The sequence below is a fragment of the Corvus moneduloides genome, chromosome 17 (assembly GCF_009650955.1).
Source record: "Corvus moneduloides isolate bCorMon1 chromosome 17, bCorMon1.pri, whole genome shotgun sequence".
Taxonomy (NCBI): Eukaryota; Metazoa; Chordata; class Aves; order Passeriformes; family Corvidae; genus Corvus; species Corvus moneduloides.
The window spans coordinates 235,145-254,716 of record NC_045492.1 but is presented as its reverse complement, the minus strand read 5'-3'; the positions used below and the strand labels follow the sequence as shown (position 1 = coordinate 254,716).

At 42.1% G+C, this 19,572-nt stretch overlaps 2 protein-coding genes across 5 annotated transcripts in view; both read left to right on the top strand.

The window, feature by feature from the left end:
• The first annotated feature begins 2,950 nt into the window (after positions 1–2,950).
• CPNE1 (copine 1) overlaps positions 2,951–19,572 on the top strand; it is a 50,646-nt gene continuing 34,024 nt past the window's right edge. Inside the window, exons 1-2 of one of the 4 annotated variants that reach the window (XM_032127290.1) lie at positions 2,974–3,060; positions 5,796–5,847. The gene's annotated coding sequence lies outside the window, so the exon portion shown is untranslated. Of the gene's footprint in view, positions 3,061–5,764; positions 5,848–10,414; positions 10,498–19,572 lie in introns of those variants that run through there. The other 3 variants (XM_032127289.1, XM_032127288.1, XM_032127291.1) reach the window with 3 other exon arrangements.
• On the top strand, positions 2,961–14,900 carry RBM12 (RNA binding motif protein 12). Its single transcript, XM_032127287.1, has 3 exons — positions 2,961–3,060; positions 5,764–5,847; positions 10,355–14,900. The coding sequence occupies exon 3, from the start codon at positions 10,377–10,379 to the stop codon at positions 13,014–13,016; it is 2,640 nt and encodes an 879-aa protein (XP_031983178.1). The 5' UTR covers positions 2,961–3,060; positions 5,764–5,847; positions 10,355–10,376; the 3' UTR covers positions 13,017–14,900.

Sequence of the window (19,572 nt, the reverse complement as noted above, 5' to 3'; positions counted from 1 at the left end):
ATTGACTGGAAAATATCCCCGATTTTTAAAAAGGGAAATATGGAAGCCTTTGGGAACTACACCTGCCTCACTGACTGGCTGGAGATTCTCCCTCTGCTGTGAGATCAGTCATGGGCCAGTTTCCAGTCAAATTGTTTCTGCTAACATGTATGCTCTGTGCTTTGAAATGGTACAGTTTCCCAACTGAGTCTCAGGCCAGCTGAGTCCCAAAAAGCTGGCCTGAGACCTCTTCTCTACTACTGACAGCTTTGATGAAATTTCAGGCTGGTGCTTAAGGTCCTGCACTGGAAGGAAGGAAGAAAATGCCAGTTTTTAAAATGGACAATATGAGTGGCTGAGAGAAATGATCCCTCTGACAGCTGATGCTCCTCTGATCTGTCCAAATCAGAGTCACAAAAAAAGGTAGGTCCAAGATGTAAGAGCAAAGCTCATACTAATGAACAATCAGAGCGGGCTTGTGCTGAGTAGGCATAGTAAAACCAACAAAGTGTTTGATTCTAAGAGTAACTACACAGGACCATTAAATCACGTCGTATCTGACTGACAGGTTTTAAGCAGAGATTGGGATGAGGAATGAAGAGAGTATTTCTGGGAGGCTCTGTGAGGATTATTTCTGTTGAACAGTTTTCTAAATGATCTGGAAACAATTAAGATTTGTGGTTGACATGTAGTTATTGGAAAGGAAAATACAAAGTAGTATGAATCATTTAGCAAACTGAGTTCATTCATCCAAACCACAGATGAAGGAATAAGATCAGAGGCTGTATTTATGGAATGGTACCTTTAGGGTCTGGAGAAGCAAAGAACCTTGGATTTGGGGTAATGCTTCCAGACTAATAGTGCAGCAAAAGTATATTGCAAGGAGGAAAACATATTTATTTCAAATGTGGAATTGGCACAGTGGATGTGGGTTACCTCAAGCTTTACTTTAAAATGTCCTGTGTAAATTTTCTTCCCCTAGTTGCATACCTAACACCTTTTTTCAGTTTTGGTTTAGGTAAAGGAGACACATAAATTAGTGTGCTCCCAATGCTTTCCTAGTATCTAATAAAGGCAAATCCCATTCCTTCCTAAAGCTGTTTTTCTCTGCCTGCCTTCCCCCACATGCATGTTACAGGGAAAACACTGGACACAGTTACATGATCCCTTGTCCTTTAACCCTCTGTCTATCTATGTTTTGCTTTCCATAGATACTTTCCTGCTGCTGTTGATAACTAACTGCATTATGCTGCTGACTTGTCTTTGGTACCCTTGGTCCCTTGGCATGCTCCTAATGCTACTAATACTAGTACTAATAGTAGTCCAGGATTTTGTTCCCTTTCATCCACTCTATAAGCAATCTGCTTCTTGGTCTTGAGTGAACTAGACATTCTTTTCCCAGGAAAATTTGGGTATGGCTGAGAAGGCAGTTGGAGACTTGGTGTAGTATGTCATGGGGATCTGTTCTAGACTTTGCTCCAAGCTGAAGCAAAGACCAGAACACTGCAGATGCAAGGACATGTGCTGGTTTGCAGAAGCTGTCCAGGACACTGGGATTTCCTCTTTAGAGTGCCTTCATGGAGTCTATACAGACACAGTCTAGAGGCCCACTGAGGATTATGGAGCTTGGTCCTGTTTTTTTTTTTTGATGGTCTACACAGTAAGCCTCACAAGTCTCTTCACCATACTTTGTTTGAGCAACAAAAAGTAACGTGGTGACTCATCAAATTGCACAAAAGCTGAAAAGTCTTATTTTTCCTCTGACCTGGGGTGTTCCAGCACAGTCCTTTTGTTATCCTACACTGTCTCCCCACTGCAGGGTGGTTGGTGCAGCTTGGGAAGTGCTATGGTGTCACAGAGTGAATCCCTGGGCTACAGATGCTCCTGCTACGCCTTGCATGACTTAGGCAACCAGCTCTCCAGGGAAGCTGGCAAGCCTGGCTATTGATGTCTCTGGTGACTTCAATCACCTACTTTTCTGGCTGTGTCGGGGTGCATGGTGACAGCCAACCCTGCCTATTGTCACTAGTGCTATAGAAAGGTGAATTACTGGATACTGCCCACAGCAATCAAAAAGAGGTGTGTAACTAGATGGCACACCTGCCAAGACAAAAAGGAGATATTAGCTTGGCAGAACTGGTATTTTCAGGCCATCTATTATCATAAATACCAAACAGAATACAAAACCTGAAAAACTGAGGTTAATAGGGAGAAGATGAGCAAGCGTGGGCTGTTGACTGGGATGGGATGAGAGTAGTAAAGTAGAATTTGGGAGTAGAAAGAGGGGATATACAGGAAAACAAATGAGGGAGTGGAGATTATTATGCTGCTGTATGGTATAATGTATCTGGATCACTCTGCCTCAGGAGAGTACAACCATGAGAGTTTGTTGGTTTTCACCCCTTAACAGAAACCGGGGTCAAAGTTAACTGAATTGTTGAACTCCAAAATTTGCTGCAGAATTGTTTGCAAAGGGAGGCAATGATTTATTTTTATCCGTTTCTTGCAGAGGACTACACCGAATTTTTTCCATTGGAAATGGCTAGTGCTACTGTGCCTGTGTCTGCTGAAGCGCAGTGATGGAGAACCCAGAGGGGTCTGGGGATCTCTCAGCTCAGGGCACTGCCTGGTTATCGGTGCTGTCTTCAGTCAAGCCAAGGACAAACATAGCACGGGGCATCGGCCCCCGGGAATCTTTCATTTTAGTTCTGCAACCTGGTCGTAAGTCAAGAAGTTACAAACAGCCGCTCTCAGGGTTCTTTTCTTCGTGCGAAGGCCAATGCTCCCCTCCAGCGCCGTCCCCTCAGCAGCAGCGCCCAGCGGCGCGCGCCGCCCCCCGCGGCCGCGGGACGGCCCCAGGGCCCCGCCCCCCCCGCCCGGCGCACGCGTCGTCCGCCCGCGCGCGACGCCGCCCCCCTCGTGCCGCCCCGCCGGCCAGCGCACCGCCCGGCCCCGCCCCCCCGGCGGCGCCGCATCGCGGCGGCCATTTTGTGCGGCTGCGGTCGGTGCGCGGGGCTCGGCGCGCCGCGGGCCCGGGCGGGGCGGCTCCGTTCTAACCCTTTTTCCCGTACAGATCCCTCGGTAAGAGCGCGGCGGCGCCCGGGCAGGCCGGGTCGCCTGCCCAGCCCCGCGCTGCGGGCCCGCGGCGCGGCGGGGAGACGCGGGGAGGGAGGCCGGGCGGGCGCGTCCCCGCGCACAAAGGGCCGGGCCGGGCCGGGCGGCGCCTCCCGCCTGCGGCCCCGGGGCGCCGAGCGGGGCCGCTCCCGCCTCGCTGAGGCCCGCGGCTCGGGCCGGCCCCGGCCGCTCCCCCGTCCCTGGCTCCCTCTCGCCGCCCGCGCGCGGCGGCCCGCGGAGCTGCGCGGGCAGGTGAGTCTGTGCGGGCCGAGCGCAGGCGCCGCGGGCCCGTCCGGCGGGGGCGGCCGAGTGACCTTGCGGCGGCACCGGGGCCCGAGCCGGGGCACGGGCCGCATGGCGGGGCCTGTGTCGGGGCCCGAGCCGGGGATTTGACGCGTCCGGAGCGGCGCCCACGGGCCGGATGCGGCGGGCAGCTGCGCGGTCCCGTTTCGGCGCGGGGCCCCGGCGGTCTGGTCCCGGCTGCTCGAAGGGGCGGCTGCGCCTTGCCCGGCCCTGGGGGACGGAGCGAGGCAAACACTCCGCACTTTGCGGGGAGGAAGGTCCCCGGTGTCTGCGGCGCTACCACCGCTCGTCGGGGGTACCCTATAAAGACCAGCAAAGTTGCTGTTCAGTAAAGTAACTCTTTCTTCTACTAGTAAAAAAAAGAAACCAAGCAGCAACAAAATACCACTCACCCCTTCTTTCCCCCCCCCCCCCCCCCCCCCCATCCAGATCTATAAACGAGAAAAAAAACAAAGCCACTCTTCCCACAAAAAAACCGAATCAGCGTTCAAATGGGTCCCGGAAATACAGAGTGTGAGTTTTCTTTCGAAAAAACTTCATGGCTCTGGTTTTAATCACACTTACCTGTTATTCTTAGTGGTTTGCTTCCCCACCTTGATCTACTGGGGTTAGGCAGGCACATCGGCCGGTTTTTTCCTTGGTGGATTCCTCTGGTTTAATCGGTTGTGTGCCCAGTGGATGCTGGGTCTTTCTGTACAGCTGACAGGGTGTTGTGGAGTTTCTCCGGAGAACTCCCAGAGGTGTGGTGTCAGCGTTATGTGGGAACACCTGTGCTCTGGCCGGTGCTTGTCTAGTTAATGTGCTCTTGCGTGTTCCGTTGATTGGAAAGGATATTTTCACCTACACAGGGCATGGATGGTTTTCTTTGAAGTTGAGAGATCTGAGACTTGAAATGAAAAGTAGATGGTGTTTGGTGGAGAAGTTAAACACAGCAGAGTGGAGTTTGCACCTTTTCTGAATGCTGCCTGGTTTTGTTTATGTTGTCTTAGTCCACTGCAAATCTTCAGCTTGTTTTCAGTGTTGTGAAGAGGAATGTATGCAACACCGTGGTTGCTATACTGGAAATCCATCTAATGATTTGGGGTTTTCTTCTAAATGGGAGGTTCCTTGTGCATGAAAGATTTATCTGCTGCTTGAAGCAGGTGTGTTTTTGCATGAAACCGTTTTTTCAGGTGATTACATTTCTTTCTTTCTTCGTAAACTGCTGCTTGACACTGCTATACATGGAAGTATATAGTTGAGTCCTTCTAATATAGGATTGCATGTTTCTCTTAAAGGTCTAATAAACAAAAGTCTTACTTTTCTAAATGCGTTTGCCATTTTAATATAAGTCTGTATAGTGTAGTTGTATCTTTCTCACTTGTAAGTCTGCCACTAATGTCCTGGAAGATATGCAAATATCTATGTTTGTTTTAGTTCCCTCTGTTAGGGAGTTTGTGAAGGGTTTGTTAGTACTTCTTGCTCTAAGTTTGCTTTGGTAATGATGCTTGTAACTGAAACCAGCTTGTTGGGGGTTGTGTGAGGAGGAGGCAGTTATCTGTTCTTAGTGAGATTCATTCCTCAATGGCTTTCCAAAGAGTCACAGTTTTAGTGTGAGGTGGTCTGCCAAGTAATGAAGGAGCAAAGGTTTTCCACCCCATCTTTGAATACAAAATACGTGTTGCCACTTAAAATGCTTGGGTTTTTTATTGAGTTGTAATCCTGGGAAGAAAATTTTTATAAAGGGATGAAAAAAACGGGCATTTGATGAGGATTTTGGGTAATGAAATGGCAGATCACAAATGAAAATAGAGTGTCTTATGCAAGTTCTTGCTATGGGCTCTGTGGAGTTGACTGCCCTGGACGTGCCTGTGAAATGTCATTTAGTGTCGCCAGCTAGTGTGACTCTTGAAGAATTCTTCACCTGCAGCTCTAGGGCGGTTTTCTGAGGTATGGCTTACTTAAGTTGCTTTGTTTGAGTAAGTAGATGCACAGTTGGAAGAAGGAATATCATTATTGATGGAGCAAGGGTTTGGTAAAATTCAGGGCTTTCAAGTATTATCTCTTGTTCCTTACCTTTGAAAGAGAGATTTGTTCACCTGTTGGTGATGGGAAAGTTTGAAAGACTCTTTAAATGTTTTCTGGCTTTCTGTATATTCTTTGTGGAAGGCATATTTATGTCTTGAAACCATACAAAAGCTCTACAATGCAATTGCCAGCAAGTCATATAGAGATAACGTATAGAAAACGCACCCTTATGATTCTTGTATGATGCAGTGCCTTGTGGTGGTTGCAGGTTTGAAATTCTATGTATACAGTTCTTTGTGAACTGTTACTGCTGTTGTGTTGCCTGCATTGATTTTTGCCTCCATTTATTCTTTATTGCAGTCTAAAAGTTGGTTTTAATTGGTTGCCCACAGGATTGGCTTGGCTTCTGCTACTTGTTAAGAAAAAAAACATCTGTCTTTGCAGGTAAGAGCTTTTGAATTGAAGACTTCTTTATATGCGTATTGAGTATATCCTAAGAAACACTTGAAGTTTTTGGAATCTGTGAATTTGTGTCAAAAGACTTGGGTCAATTAATCTGTAGCTTGTCTACTCACCACTGGTGATGGTGGTTTTGGCAATGTTTTTCTTGTAAACAGAATTTTCTGCCAAACTAATGTTTTGTTGTTTCATCAGCATGTGGTAGTCTGGAACACTCTCCCAGTTATTTTGCACTGTTGGAAAATGCAGTTACTTTGCTGCAGGCCACAGGTCTGAGTGTTTGTAACCGTTGGAGTGTAGAAGTGTACATCAATTGGTTGTAATTAGGTTTTGCAGCACTTAAAGCAATCAGATAGTTTCAAATTGGCTCAAAGATAACTATAATGGGTTGATTTTAGCCTTAAAAAAGACAGAACTGTTTGCAAAAAACCTGTTAGTTTGCAATTTTAACTTTTGCGAGACAGTCTTGTACTTAAAATTCCTACTCCGATACCAGTGTTTCTGCAGTTCTTAGTCTTCACTCAAGAATTGCCAAATATGTTTGTGTGTTTGTGTATCATGTGGGTACTGTACTTTAATACTCCCCAGGGGCTAGGTTGAATCTTCTGAAGTTTCCTATTGCAAAATCCATACATCTTAAAAAGCTGGCTTAGTGTGTTTATGAATTTATATATATGACCCAAATTATTCTTATTTTACTGACTAGCATATTGATGAGAAAAGTAGTATTGTCCTCTTTTACGCCTTTTTTTTTCAGTGTAACGTCAACACTTTTAAAGATACTACTGTCAAGACATGTTAAGTTTCATCAAATGAGTTGAATCAGGTTGAATCAGCAGCCTGTTAATCTCCGGCTTTGATCGTGACTTGCTATAGTGGGGATTGGTTGTCCATAGCACGCCCCTAGAATGTTGTCCTTCCACTAATATACCAAACACACAAAAAATGACAAGAAAACCCACTTCGGCCTTGAAGTACCTTTTTGTACCAGGAGAAAAGCAGGCAGCCTGAGAACATGTCTGACAGCCCAACAAAAAGCCTTCAGTGCCTGCTGAACTGGTGTGCAGCCTGTTTTGTGTCTGAAGTTAATGTTGCCTCTGCGTGTGTTCGTCTTTGCAAGTGAACAGTGAAATATTTGAGCAGGCTTTGCATTTTCATTACTTGGAAAATTTGAGCAAGTGGGTTATTGTCTCCTAAGCGCATTTTGGAAAAAATGTGGTTTGTGAGTATTTAGAAATTTGAAATTTGGCCCTTTTGGTCCTTGAGATTTTTCTTTAAATCACAGAAGTGACACTACTACTTTGTCTAAGCACTGAAATTCTGGAAAAATGAAGCAGCTGTGTTACGTGTTGAGAAAATATTCTGTTGTCAAAAATATTTGATTAGTCAAGTTCTTAAAATTCTTTTTATTTGGACCATGTTACTGTCAGCTCTTGCTTAATATTAAGCAAGCATTTGCTTAATATTCTGTGTGGAATTAACTACACTGAAGTCATTGCAGATAGTTTTTCTAGTGACTATATGCCTAAGCAGCTCTTTGGATTTTTTTTGTCAACAGTGATTTAGTGGATCTGAATAGAGTACTTAGTAACGAGACTTCAAAGACTCCTTTAGCATTTGTTATGAAGTTCTGAATTTAATGCAAAATGGAAAGACTGGCATTATCCCAAAAGTTGTGTAAATGTTCAAATGCTTGAACTCTTCTGTGACTTCATCTCTTGATTTGTCTTCTGGGCTGGATTCATGAAATAGTTTATAAATGCAGTTATCTAGCAGGTGTCAGTTCTGCTAAAGAATGTAAGGTGTTCCAAACCAGCAGACCTCGGTACACCTTCCCAAGTTGCCTTTGTTCAACCAATGGCCATATCAGATTGTCATCCCTTTTGTATTAAGGAAATAGCTAGAAGTGGTGTCCCATTTAACATGAGAAACTTTAAATGTCTTTAACTTCTGACACATAAAAATTTCTGAAACTTTATATGTATAATAGGTAGTAGAAGAAATCTAAACCTCCTGGCAAGATTTGCTTTTAGTAGTATTCCAGTTTTGAAAGTGTAGGTGCAAAGCCCAGGGATGCTTTTATACTGCTTTCTTGCCTCAGGATCATCTAATTCAAAAGCAATCCTGTAGCACAACATAGTAAACCTTGGGTTTACAATATTTTTTAATATATCTTCTTTAAAGGAGGCAGAATTTTCATTTTAACTTTAATTTCAGAGATTGTCATCAATGCTAGACAAATTTAAAACAAAACTACAGAATAGTTGTAAAACACTGCTTTTTAAAACAGTGCAAAAAGTCTAAGATACGTTTTTATATATTTAGATAGCATAGGTAGTCCTTACTTTGACCTGTTGTGGATTTTTTTTTCTCATGGGCAGATTATTTTGTTGTTGGAAAATGATTGGGCAATGAATTTTATTTTCAGTTTAAATATAATTCCACTGTAAGAGATAAAGGCAAGGATATGCTTCTGTTACCTCACCATGGAGATGGGAAAGTTGCTTTCAAAAAGAGTTATCCCCAAAGCTTAGTATATATTCGCCTTTCTGTTGCTGTCTTCCCTTGGTGGAATAGGGGTTTTCTTAGTGGTGTTTTTTTTTAAGTCTTCTTATGTTTGTATTGCAAGTTCTTGTCTCTTTTTCAGGATGGTGCAGTAAGGAATCCGATAATCATTCACAGCGACTAGAGCAGCAGGGTTGACTTGGTGTGGATGGGCTTGTTTGCAGTTTCCTTGAGGGAGAAAGGTCCTCCACCCTTTTCTGGTGCCGACTAGTTGTGGGGCAATGCCCTGTAATACCCCAGGATGTTGCTTGAGTTCATTAGTATGTTGAAGGGTTTAGCTCTGGTGTACTGGTCAATAGAACAAAATACTTCAGGACTCATTTTAGGAATCTGAAGTTCCATCATGCAAACAAAAGAATTGTTGCTTCTTCACCCCGTGGAAGAATTGTTCCTCTTGTTTCATTAAGTGCTGAATTCAGCCTTACCTGGTTAAATTGTGGTTTTACCTTGTCATTCAAGGCTTGTCTTCTCTAAAGTGTTTGGATGACCTGGACAAGCAGATGGAGCCAACTTACATATTTGACTGTATGCTGGGATATAGCTGAGTTGTTGAGAGATAGTTATTGATTGTAGTTGGTCAGGTCTTCGGTAATGGCCAGGAGTCTTCGATGCATGGCTTTGTGGTGTTGCATTGGGGTGTCTGGTTGGACTTGATCTTTAAGGTCTTTTCCAGCCTAAACAGTTCTGTGATTCTGTGATCTGGTTCATCCTTGATTTCAAATGCTGAGTTAGCACTATTTGTATGTGACTTATGGGAGCCTTGGAGATCTTCCATACAGGTACTGAACTGACTTGTACTTAGGAAGTCAAGAAGTTTCAGAGATGAAGTGGTTCAGGTGAAGCATGTTGCTGTGGCTGATGGTTTAGGACGAGAGACTGGCTTCTGAACTGTTGAATTGTGCTAATATTATTAATATGATGCTTTCAGCCTTTGCTGAAGGTTTGAATAAGTGATGAGTATCTAGTTTCCCCTTTGTCTTCAACTTCTGATATGACCTTAGACTTCTGAGGTCACAAGGTAACTGTCTAGATCCAGCTGTTCAGAATTACCTTAAGCATCTGCTAATGTCAGCTGCGGAGGTAAAATTCATTTACTTGTGTCTGAGACAGAAGGTGTCATGCTAGACAGAATATCTGCAACTATTAAAAAATATCTTGTTTTTGAAAATTGTAAGGGTCATATATCTAGCTAGATATGCATAGATGTTAATTTAATTTAGGTGAGGTTTCTATTGTCACAAAATTCTGGGGCTAGTTTATAATAGAAAGATTCAGGTCACCTGGACCTTTTGACTTTGCTAGGAGAAAAACATCAGGTCAGTATAATACAAATGCTTCTTGTCAGGATGTCTTGTGAGTCTCACAGTTGCTAGTTGTCCATAATGGGTTTTTGTTCATAACTCAACCCACTGTTACGTTTCTAGTTGTCTTCACCTGGCAGGAAGTAAAAATCCTTCCCCAAAGGAAAGGGAACTGTTTTTTTCCCATAGCTGTGCAGAATTTTTCAGTCACATTGTCATGTACAGTGGGTACCATATCAGCGTATAGTACATTAATTTTGTTTTGCATGGCTAAAATACTCCTTTTGCTTACATTCCATTAAATTTTGAACTACTGATGTAATAGTTCTGATTTTTGATGTTCCTTTGTTTTTTTTTTTTTAATTGACACTTGTGGGTCTTAGCATAACAGCTATTTTGGAATTTTTAGTGCAAAATGTATACTGATTGTGTTGGTAAATGTTTAATACTTCAGTCTGTATGAAGTAAACAAACATTAATAAGGAACTTGGAATATAAACATGCTTAATCTTTGCAAGATGTTATTAGGTGTATTTATGAACAAATATAGTAGATGGTGTCTGTAGGTAATTGCATGGTGTCACGAACAGTAGTCTGACATAGCCGTTGCCTTTTCTCATCTGCAGGTGTGTGTTGTTTCAGCGCAGCATGGCTGTGGTCATCCGCTTGCAAGGTCTCCCGATTGTGGCGGGGACCATGGACATTCGCCACTTCTTCTCTGGATTGACCATTCCTGATGGGGGCGTGCATATTGTAGGGGGTGAACTGGGTGAGGCTTTCATCGTTTTTGCCACTGATGAAGATGCAAGGCTTGGTATGATGCGCACAGGTGGTACAATTAAAGGGTCAAAAGTAACGTTGTTGCTGAGCAGTAAAACTGAAATGCAGAACATGATAGAACTCAGTCGTAGGCGTTTTGAAACTGCCAATCTAGATATGCCACCAGCAAATGCTAGCAGGTCGGGACCACCACCTAGTTCTGGAATGAGTGGAAGGGTTAACTTACCTACTACTGTACCTAACTTTAATAATCCTTCTCCTAGTGTAGTAACTGCTTCTACTACAGTGCATGAAAGCAATAAAAACATATCCACATTTTCTACTGCCAGTATGGGGACTGCACCTCCAAATCTTGGGAGTACCTTTGGTAGTCCAACATTTAGCTCAACTATACCTAGCACAGCATCCCCAATGAACACAGTACCTCCTCCACCAATCCCTCCTATCCCAGCTATGCCATCTTTGCCACCAATGCCTTCTATTCCCCCTATACCTGTTCCACCTCCTGTACCCACACTGCCTCCTGTTCCTCCAGTTCCTCCAATACCCCCTGTGCCCCCTGTACCTCCAATGACGCCTCTGCCTCCCATATCAGGAATGCCTCCTATGAATCCTCCACCTGTAGCACCCTTACCCACTGGAATGAATGGGTCTGGAGCAGCAGTGAATATGAACAGCGGCTTGAATCCATTGTTTATTGGTCCCATGAATCCTGTAAATACTATCCAGATGAATTCTCAAGGTAGTGTCAAGCCAATTCCAATCAATCCAGATGATTTGTATGTCAGCGTTCATGGAATGCCCTTTACTGCAACAGAATCTGATGTGAAAGACTTTTTCCTTGGGCTCCGTGTGGATGCAATCCATATGCTGAAGGATCATGTAGGTCGAAATAATGGAAATGGACTAGTTAAGTTTTTTTCTCCTCAAGATACATTTGAAGCACTGAAGCGAAACAGAATGCTGATGATTCAGCGCTATGTGGAAGTTAGTCCTGCAACAGAGAGACAGTGGGTAGCTGCTGGAGGCCACATAACTTTCAAGCAAACCATGGGTCCCTCTGGGCAGGCACATCCTCCTCCCCAGGCTCATCCTAGGTCCAAATCTCCCAGTGGACAGAAAAGGTCGCGGTCGAGGTCTCCCCATGAGCACGGTTTTTGTGTTTATTTGAAAGGTCTTCCCTTTGAATCAGAGAACAAACATGTGATAGATTTTTTTAAAAAGCTGGATATAGTTGAGGACAGCATTTATATAGCTTATGGACCTAATGGGAAGGCAATTGGAGAGGGGTTTGTTGAGTTCAGGAATGAAGCTGATTATAAAGCAGCTTTGTGTCATCATAAGCAGTACATAGGGAATCGCTTCATTCAGGTTCATCCAATTACTAAAAAGGCAATGTTAGAAAAGATAGATATGATTCGTAAACGATTGCAGAACTTCAGTTACGACCAGAGAGAAATCCTACTGAATGCTGAGGGAGAACCAGGCTTGCCAAAATTGTGTGCACATATATCTAATATTCCATACAATATAACAAAAATGGAAATACTTCAGTTTCTAGAGGGACTGGCAGTAGAAGAAAACTCTGTACAAATTCTTGTTGATAATAATGGGCAAGGTTTAGGACAAGCACTGGTTCAGTTTAAAGCTGAAGATGATGCTCGTAAGGCAGAGCGTTTGCACCGTAAAAAACTGAATGGAAGAGATGTTAATTTGCGTTTGATAACTGTAGAAGAAATGAGAGATATTGAGAGAAACCCACCGTCTCAAGGGAAAAAGATCCTAAAAATACCGATCCAGGGAAATGCGGCTGTGCCAGGAGCACAGGGCCTTGGTGGGGATGAGCATGCCTTCTTGGGGGGAAATGCTAAAGAAGCAAACAATGGTCCTCCATTCAGTTTCCCTGGTAACTTCAGCGGCTCTGGCACGTTTGGTCCCCCTTTACCACCACCTGGAATAGGTGGCTTTCCTGATTCTAGACCAGGAATACCCACAGTTGCAGCTAGTGGTTTACCTGGTGCAAGTATTGAGGTACCAGGTTTTGCAGGTGGTCCTGCTAATTTGAGTGGACCAGCAGGTTTTGCAGGGGGTCCTCAGACGTTTGGTAATGGTCCTGGCAATTTAAGTGGGCCCCCTGCCTTTGGTGCTGGTCCTCCAGCAATTGCTAGTGGTCTTGGACATTTAAGTGGACCTCCAGGGTTTGGACCCGGACCAGGAAACATACATATTGGTGGACCCCCAGGTTTTGGAACAGGGTCTGGGAAGCCAGGGCCAACTGTCATTAAAGTGCAAAATATGCCCTTTACTGTTTCGGTGGATGAAATTTTGGATTTCTTTTATGGTTACCAAGTGATCCCTGGTTCAGTGTGCTTAAAATACAATGAAAAAGGCATGCCCACTGGAGAAGCAATGGTTGCATTTGAGTCTCGTGAGGAAGCTATGGCAGCTGTTGTTGATTTAAATGACAGGCCTATAGGCTCCAGGAAAGTAAAACTTGTTTTAGGGTAGCTGTTCATCTGAAGTAGTTGTAGAATAGATATTCATAGTGCTGTGATAAATGCATCTGGATTGGTTTTTATAGTATTTCCAGGATAGAACCTGTGGATTGTTTAAATTGTAAAACAGATTGGTTTTGATAAGACAGAGCACTGCGTTAGCCATTACATGAGAAACACTGCAAGGAGAGAGGTGCGGTGGAGTTTCCTCGTACAAATATGCAGAGAAGCTGGACAGATTGTTACTCGTCATAAAAGTTTGGTAAACTCTTCTGGACACGGTGCTTATCGAGAAACTGAGATTGGTTTGACATAGTTTCGGATAAGGGAAATAGATGAAGTCAGTGAAGCTCTTCAGTGGTATTCTTGTAAGCCATTGTAAAATAGATAGCTATTTTTAGATTTGGTTAAAAGCTGGCTGAATTTGCTTTGTTCACAGGTCAAAGCTTTGTTTGAAGTCCTGATTTTATTCTGCAACTGAATGAATTCTCAGTGTACACAGATCAATTGTTTTGTGTATGTATCTTTACTTTTTCCAAAATTTTCACTGTATGAACAGTTGAATTATGCCCTTTGCTGATGTGTCTACCAAACTAATTCCTATGAGTATGAGCAGAATCGTTCTGTAAAATTCAAGCTGTTCTTTGTGGTATAACCTTTAGTTATTTATATATTGCAATTATAACTGTGCAGAATAAGACTTTTGCCACAAGTATAGCTAACCTCAAACATAAATCATATGAGTTTTATAGTACATTTAAAACGTTTGCAGTTGAAAATAATCATTATTGTTTAAGTAGCTTGATTTGTTAGGATTACACAAATCAGTTCGGAAGGATCTTTGGATCTAGTTGGATATTGGTGTTTCTCACGTCTCTTGAACTCCTCACATAGAGTCTCTGCTAAGAGAGCCAAAGTGGTGATTATTAGAAGATTGGAGTCCAGATAAAGTTTTAAATTAGGTTATGATGAAAGAAATGTGTATCTTCAGCAACTCTGTTGTGAATTACTGCTATGGGTGAATTCAGAGATAAAATTTATTTTTCTCCAAAACTTGAAAATACTGAGTTTACTATATATTTTTGCAATAAAGTTGTGCTGTATTCAAAGTCTGTAAAGAGTTGCCATTTTTTTTGTTGTGCAGTGAAACCTTCCATGGAAAAACAGAGAAATGGAAAGGAAGTAATTACACAAGTGAAAAGTAGAATTTTTTTGTTTCATCCTTGCTTGGCTTATGATAAATTTTAAGACTTGGGCATTGCCTGAAAAAAAGCCTGCTATTCCCTGCAAATCATTGTACTTAAACATAGTAAACTTCAAACTGTTTTTGGTTTTTTTTGACAAAGAAGAACAGTGCCTTTTGGTGTTGCATACCATGGAACACTGAAGTGTATGGGCAGGCAAAATTGAGAGGTGCAAGTGGCAACAGTTTTATTCATGTGGTGTGTAGGAGAGATTTGCAAACCTGTGCAGCGCTGCGTCCCGAGAGGATTTCACAGTACAGGAATCCGTGGAAGGATTGTATAAAGGTGTACTTCAATAAAGAGGCGGTTGCATTACACAGATGCTTCTGTAATTCATTAGCATAATTTTGTTTCGACAGATTACTAGGTGGTCCCAACTTTGGAAAAGTCATGTGATTTGTATATACTGTTTAAAATTAAGCCTCCTGTTAATAAAACTGTCTGTCTCTGAAGCTTCATGTTACGCGTTTCAACAGTCTTTGGGAGTAATGTTTCAACAGCAGATCTTTGTTTCTTCCTTTTTTTTTCCGAAAGTCTGAAAGTACTCTTCCTGATGTCAGAAAGATGTGTGATTAGGAGTCAAGTCAGTTTATTTTAAAATTTTGCTCTTTGTTTTTTAAGCAACTTTTATTAAAGTTTCATACTATATTGGAGTTTTTTGGGTGCTTGTTTCTTCATGTTTCACATTAGAATAAAATTACTGAAAAGGAAAACTTGGCTTCATTGTTCACAGAATTGATTTAAGATATTAGTGTATGTTGACTCACCAAAACTGGTGATAACTGTTTTTTCAAGTTCAAATGAATCACAACAATGCTTGCCTTGTTGTGAAATGTAATTAAACTACAGGTGTCTGGAATTAGATACACAGTTCTGTGTTACTGTCTTTTGATTTCACATTGTGATCTTCTTGGTAATGGATCCAAGGCTTTTAGTGTTTGGGTTAGACACGGCATATGCTGTGAGACATGCTTGTGTGCCTGTTCCTTTGGACTTGCTAAAAGTGCAGGTTTGTTTTGGAAAGCTTTTTTCTGATTCTTGATTTTTCTGTATGGTCTAAAGATGTTTAAATGCTTACCTGAAAAAAAAGTGCACACTGGAAAGCCATTGGTGTTGGGAATGTTGACTTGGATGGAATGTTCAAATGGAGAATTTGGGGTGGGGCAGGGTCTCTTCATCTTGCCAAGCAGTCGATGCTCCTTATCTTTTAGCATAGATTAGTAAGTAAATATCCCTTCTTCCTTAAGAGCAGGCTCTTGGAAAAAAGGAAGTCATAGCATACTGAGGATTTCTGTATGTATGAGAAGCAGTACATCAACTCAAATAGTTACAGTTGATCCTTTAAAGCATATACAGAGAAACGTTCATTATCAAGGGTCGATGCGAACTTAAGTTTTCTGTAACAACGTACAGAATGTTAGAAGTAGCTTTAAACTGCATGTTATGCTAAATGATGAGCGATACCGTTAGACTATATGTCTAGAGTTCATAAAATTGCTTACTTAGCACTTGTCTGTATTCATGAACAGCCGTAAAAATAAGGGGTAGGACCTCTGAGGTCCCATCTCCAATGTGGAAGGTACGTAACTACCCTTGCATATAACACCCCAAGCTGACTGCTAGCAAGCGGTAGCAGTAGACAGAATCAGCTTATGTATGCTGCTCAAATCTGCAGTTGCTTTGACATTGATGCCTTGAGTGTCAGGAAGCTACATCCTTAGCCTCATTGGAACAATATAGTCAGTGACACTGATGTCCCAATTTCTCCAAATAATGGAAAGAAGGTACTTGTATTTATATAAGTGGCTTAGTTGGTGTTTTTAGCAGTTCCTTATGTGTGTCTTAAGTACTACTGCTAAAAAAAGAAGTAGTAAAATGGTACATTCACAACACGATTTCTTTAACATACGGGGGTTTTTTTCCATTCTAAATAGAAATGAATGCAATAGTCGATGATAAAATTGTGACTTGCATGAAAGAACTTCAGTAGCTGGGTGAAAGTGTGACTTAGTATTACCAAATTTCAAGCAGTTACCCATAAATGCCACAGTCAGATTTTGTTGCCAACACAAGTCAATTCTGTAATATCAGCATTAAAACCAGTTCTTTACTGATTAATTGTTGCTATGGTCTAAATGTAGATTTATGAGAGGTTTGAGGCTTTGTAGGTTTAAAGAAACCTGAAGGATGCTTTATTTTAAGTAGCATTCCTTTCATAGCATGTAGCATTTTCCTTGAGTGTTTAGGTTCTGAATTTGTGGTGAGTGGAGAGGAAGATCGATGCAAAAATGAAGACTGTAGTTGTGTACCAGCTGACATTGAAGGTCTGCCTTTTAAAAAACGTGTGTGCTGCTCCGTTCTACATTGCTCATGCTGTCCTTAAAGTCATTGCCTATACTCTGTGAAATCAGCAGCTTGTTTTGCTGAGAGTATCTTGGAGCACTAAAGACTGTAGAGTCTACAGAAGAGTATATTTCCAGTTTTCAGGCACACCAGTGGTGTATTAAATGTAAATAATGATTGTGGTTTCTTTATTTTGTTTCTCCTCAGTCTTCTGCTGTGGTGGTTCCAAAGTTGCTGCTTCCCATAGCATGTGCTATTGGCCCTCTGGCCTTCTGATCTGCAAAACTGAAACTGCTGTGTGTTATGGACCATTTAAAACCTCTGGTTGGCCGATGGACCACTGTTTGAGAGCAGTTGGTTTAGGTTGATTATTCAGATACGTGGATTAGACCCTGAAAGAAAGGACTGCAATTCCTGTTCAATATGGACTCTAGTGCAAGAAAATGACTAGTTGCTGTATTTGCTAATTGCTTAGAAAGAAGCAGTTTTGAAACGGGGCATATTAGGAATTGTTTAGTTTGACTTTAGAGAAATACACAAATTAGTTCTATGTCAGTTTGCTGCTTTAGATGTGCATGTCTTTGAAAAGAAAATGAGATGCTGAATTCTGTTGCTGTAAGGTTTTTCATAAACTCTGCTTTGGCCTGGAGGCAGAGTTGCCAAATACATTTGCTCGTCTTTGCTCTTTTCCAGGTTTGCTGATGCTCCTCGCTGTTCTGTGGCTGTATTTTTTTTCATGGCTTTGGGAAAACTGAGCTAGAGTTTGTGTACAGAGGAAGAGGAAGGGAAGCTGTTTAATGCTCATGCAGGAAGAGTAACCTCAAAGTGTTCTCTTCCTGTTTTTGGCAGTGAGAATGTGATTGCAGTTCAAAGATTTGTTTTTTCCACAGTTTGGATTTTCCATGGAATGAAAACCTGTTGGTTGGTAGTACACACATTGATTTGTGGCTGTGTACTGAAATCCACTGCACTTTCCCTATCTCATGATCAGGTAGGTCTAACTGTGGCTTGTTTTCTATACAGATGACATTGTTAGTGATTTTCCTGGAGCTTTGTTACTGTGTGGAATGTTTGGGTGTTGCTTGTGCAGGGAGCATTTCCTGTGTCCCTGACCTGGATGCTTTTCACTCCTGGCTATAAACACCATATGGAAGAAAAGCAGCCCTACAAGTGTTCCTTTTTGGTAGCTCCAGACTGAACATGGGTGTCAGATGGTCTGGCTGTGACTCCTTTCACTTGCTGGCACTCACTTCTGTGCAACTTCCTGTGTTAGCATTTTGGGTTTGTGTCTTCACAGCATGGCAGCTTCAGAGAGAAGCAGCCAGATGAGTTCTGACCTGAGTTCCTTTACTCTTCCGCAGAGGCAAAGCTTACTCCTTTGTGTCTATCTTTCTTGTGTGTTCTCATGTCTAAAGCCTGAAATTCAAATAGTCTTACTAGTTGCTTCCCAAATACATTAAAGTAAACTTTCAGAAACGGGGAATGTGTTCTCTTTTAGCATGAGTCTGAATTCCACAAAATCAATTTGTTAACTCTGTATTTTCTATTCTCACACCAGCTTCACCGTTTTTCCTGAACTTTTCAGTTCTTTTGCTATGAGTAACCGGTGAATTAGGCCTGGTTGATCATAGGTCACAGCCAGGAAAGACTTCGGGGACTGGAGTGGGGATTGCCCTTACAGTGCACAGTACATGGGAGTGTAATTTGATTGCCCTGTAAAGTTTAGAACCAAAAAGTAAGGACTTGTAAGTTGCTTTCACAGGGAAAATAGGAATTAATCCTGCCTAAAACTGTCTCTGACATAGCCTGGCCTTTTGGTCTGGTCACTACTTCAGGAAGGCTGGTAGCTCTTTGAACTCTTCGTGTTGTATTTACAGTATTGTTAAACAAGGAATCAGTTGGATTGTACGGCTCTGATTTCTGACCATCTGAAGGCAGGTGGAACTTCCAGCTAGCAATTTCAGAGTTTGGAACAAATAGTTTTATGTCGACTTTTTTCCATTGGATGTGAATATGTGGATGTAGCACTGCTCTGTGTGACAATAGAAAGGTTAGAAATGCTTTCTAGTCACATAGGCAGATTTGGGGAGGAAAACAGTGATATAGTCAGAACCTAAACTACTTCAAGAACTCCTTTTAGATAATTTTGGTTGAGTGCCTTTTATGATGACATTCATAGGATCTCTGTCAGTAAAATTTGAAGCCTCTGTGTAGCACCCATTTGTTTAGTGACCTTGCTGTGGTGGTGTTTGCCAGAATGTGCTTCTCAATGAGCTTTTTATGAAACTTCTTTGTTTTCAGCAGTATAACCAAAGCATTGCTACTTGTTTTGATGGGAGGATGGACATGGATTATGGAAAGCCCTTGCTTGTTTGAACAGGAAGCTCAACTCTAAAGTGAAAATGATGGTTGCCAATACTTTTTCATTATTAGGCAAATGTTTCTAATACAAGAGCAGAGTTTATAAACCATGTGTGCTTGAGGAACACTAGTGCAACCAGCTATAAAAGGGAAGAGGCTAATTAACATTAGACACTGGCAGTTCACTGACTGAATGTACGGGAAACCCTGTTCCTTAAGGAGGGGAGGCAGAGTTATGAAATACCACAAATTCATCTGCCTAGGGTTCCCCCACTACATTCCAGCATTGCTGCAGAGCCAGTCTTCTGTGTTGCAGGTCCAGTTTCATATGAATAGATAAGAGTGTTTTTAATAGCACTTAGAGCTCTCTCCAAATATGGACTTGAGTGCTTTTTGGGAGGTATGTGTGCAGGGTGGTGGTGGTATAGCTAATTTGTCTCTCAGTAACTGGTAAGCCAATGGCAGAATGTTTTCATCCTCACTTTAAGGGAACATCAACATTGTCATCAGAGATGGGGCATTAGGGGGGAAATTGAAAGGTTGAAGTGAAACTTTCATGCTTTAGCTGTAGTGAAAACAACCAAATGCTGCCCTAATTTAATAAAGAATGTATGTGGGTTC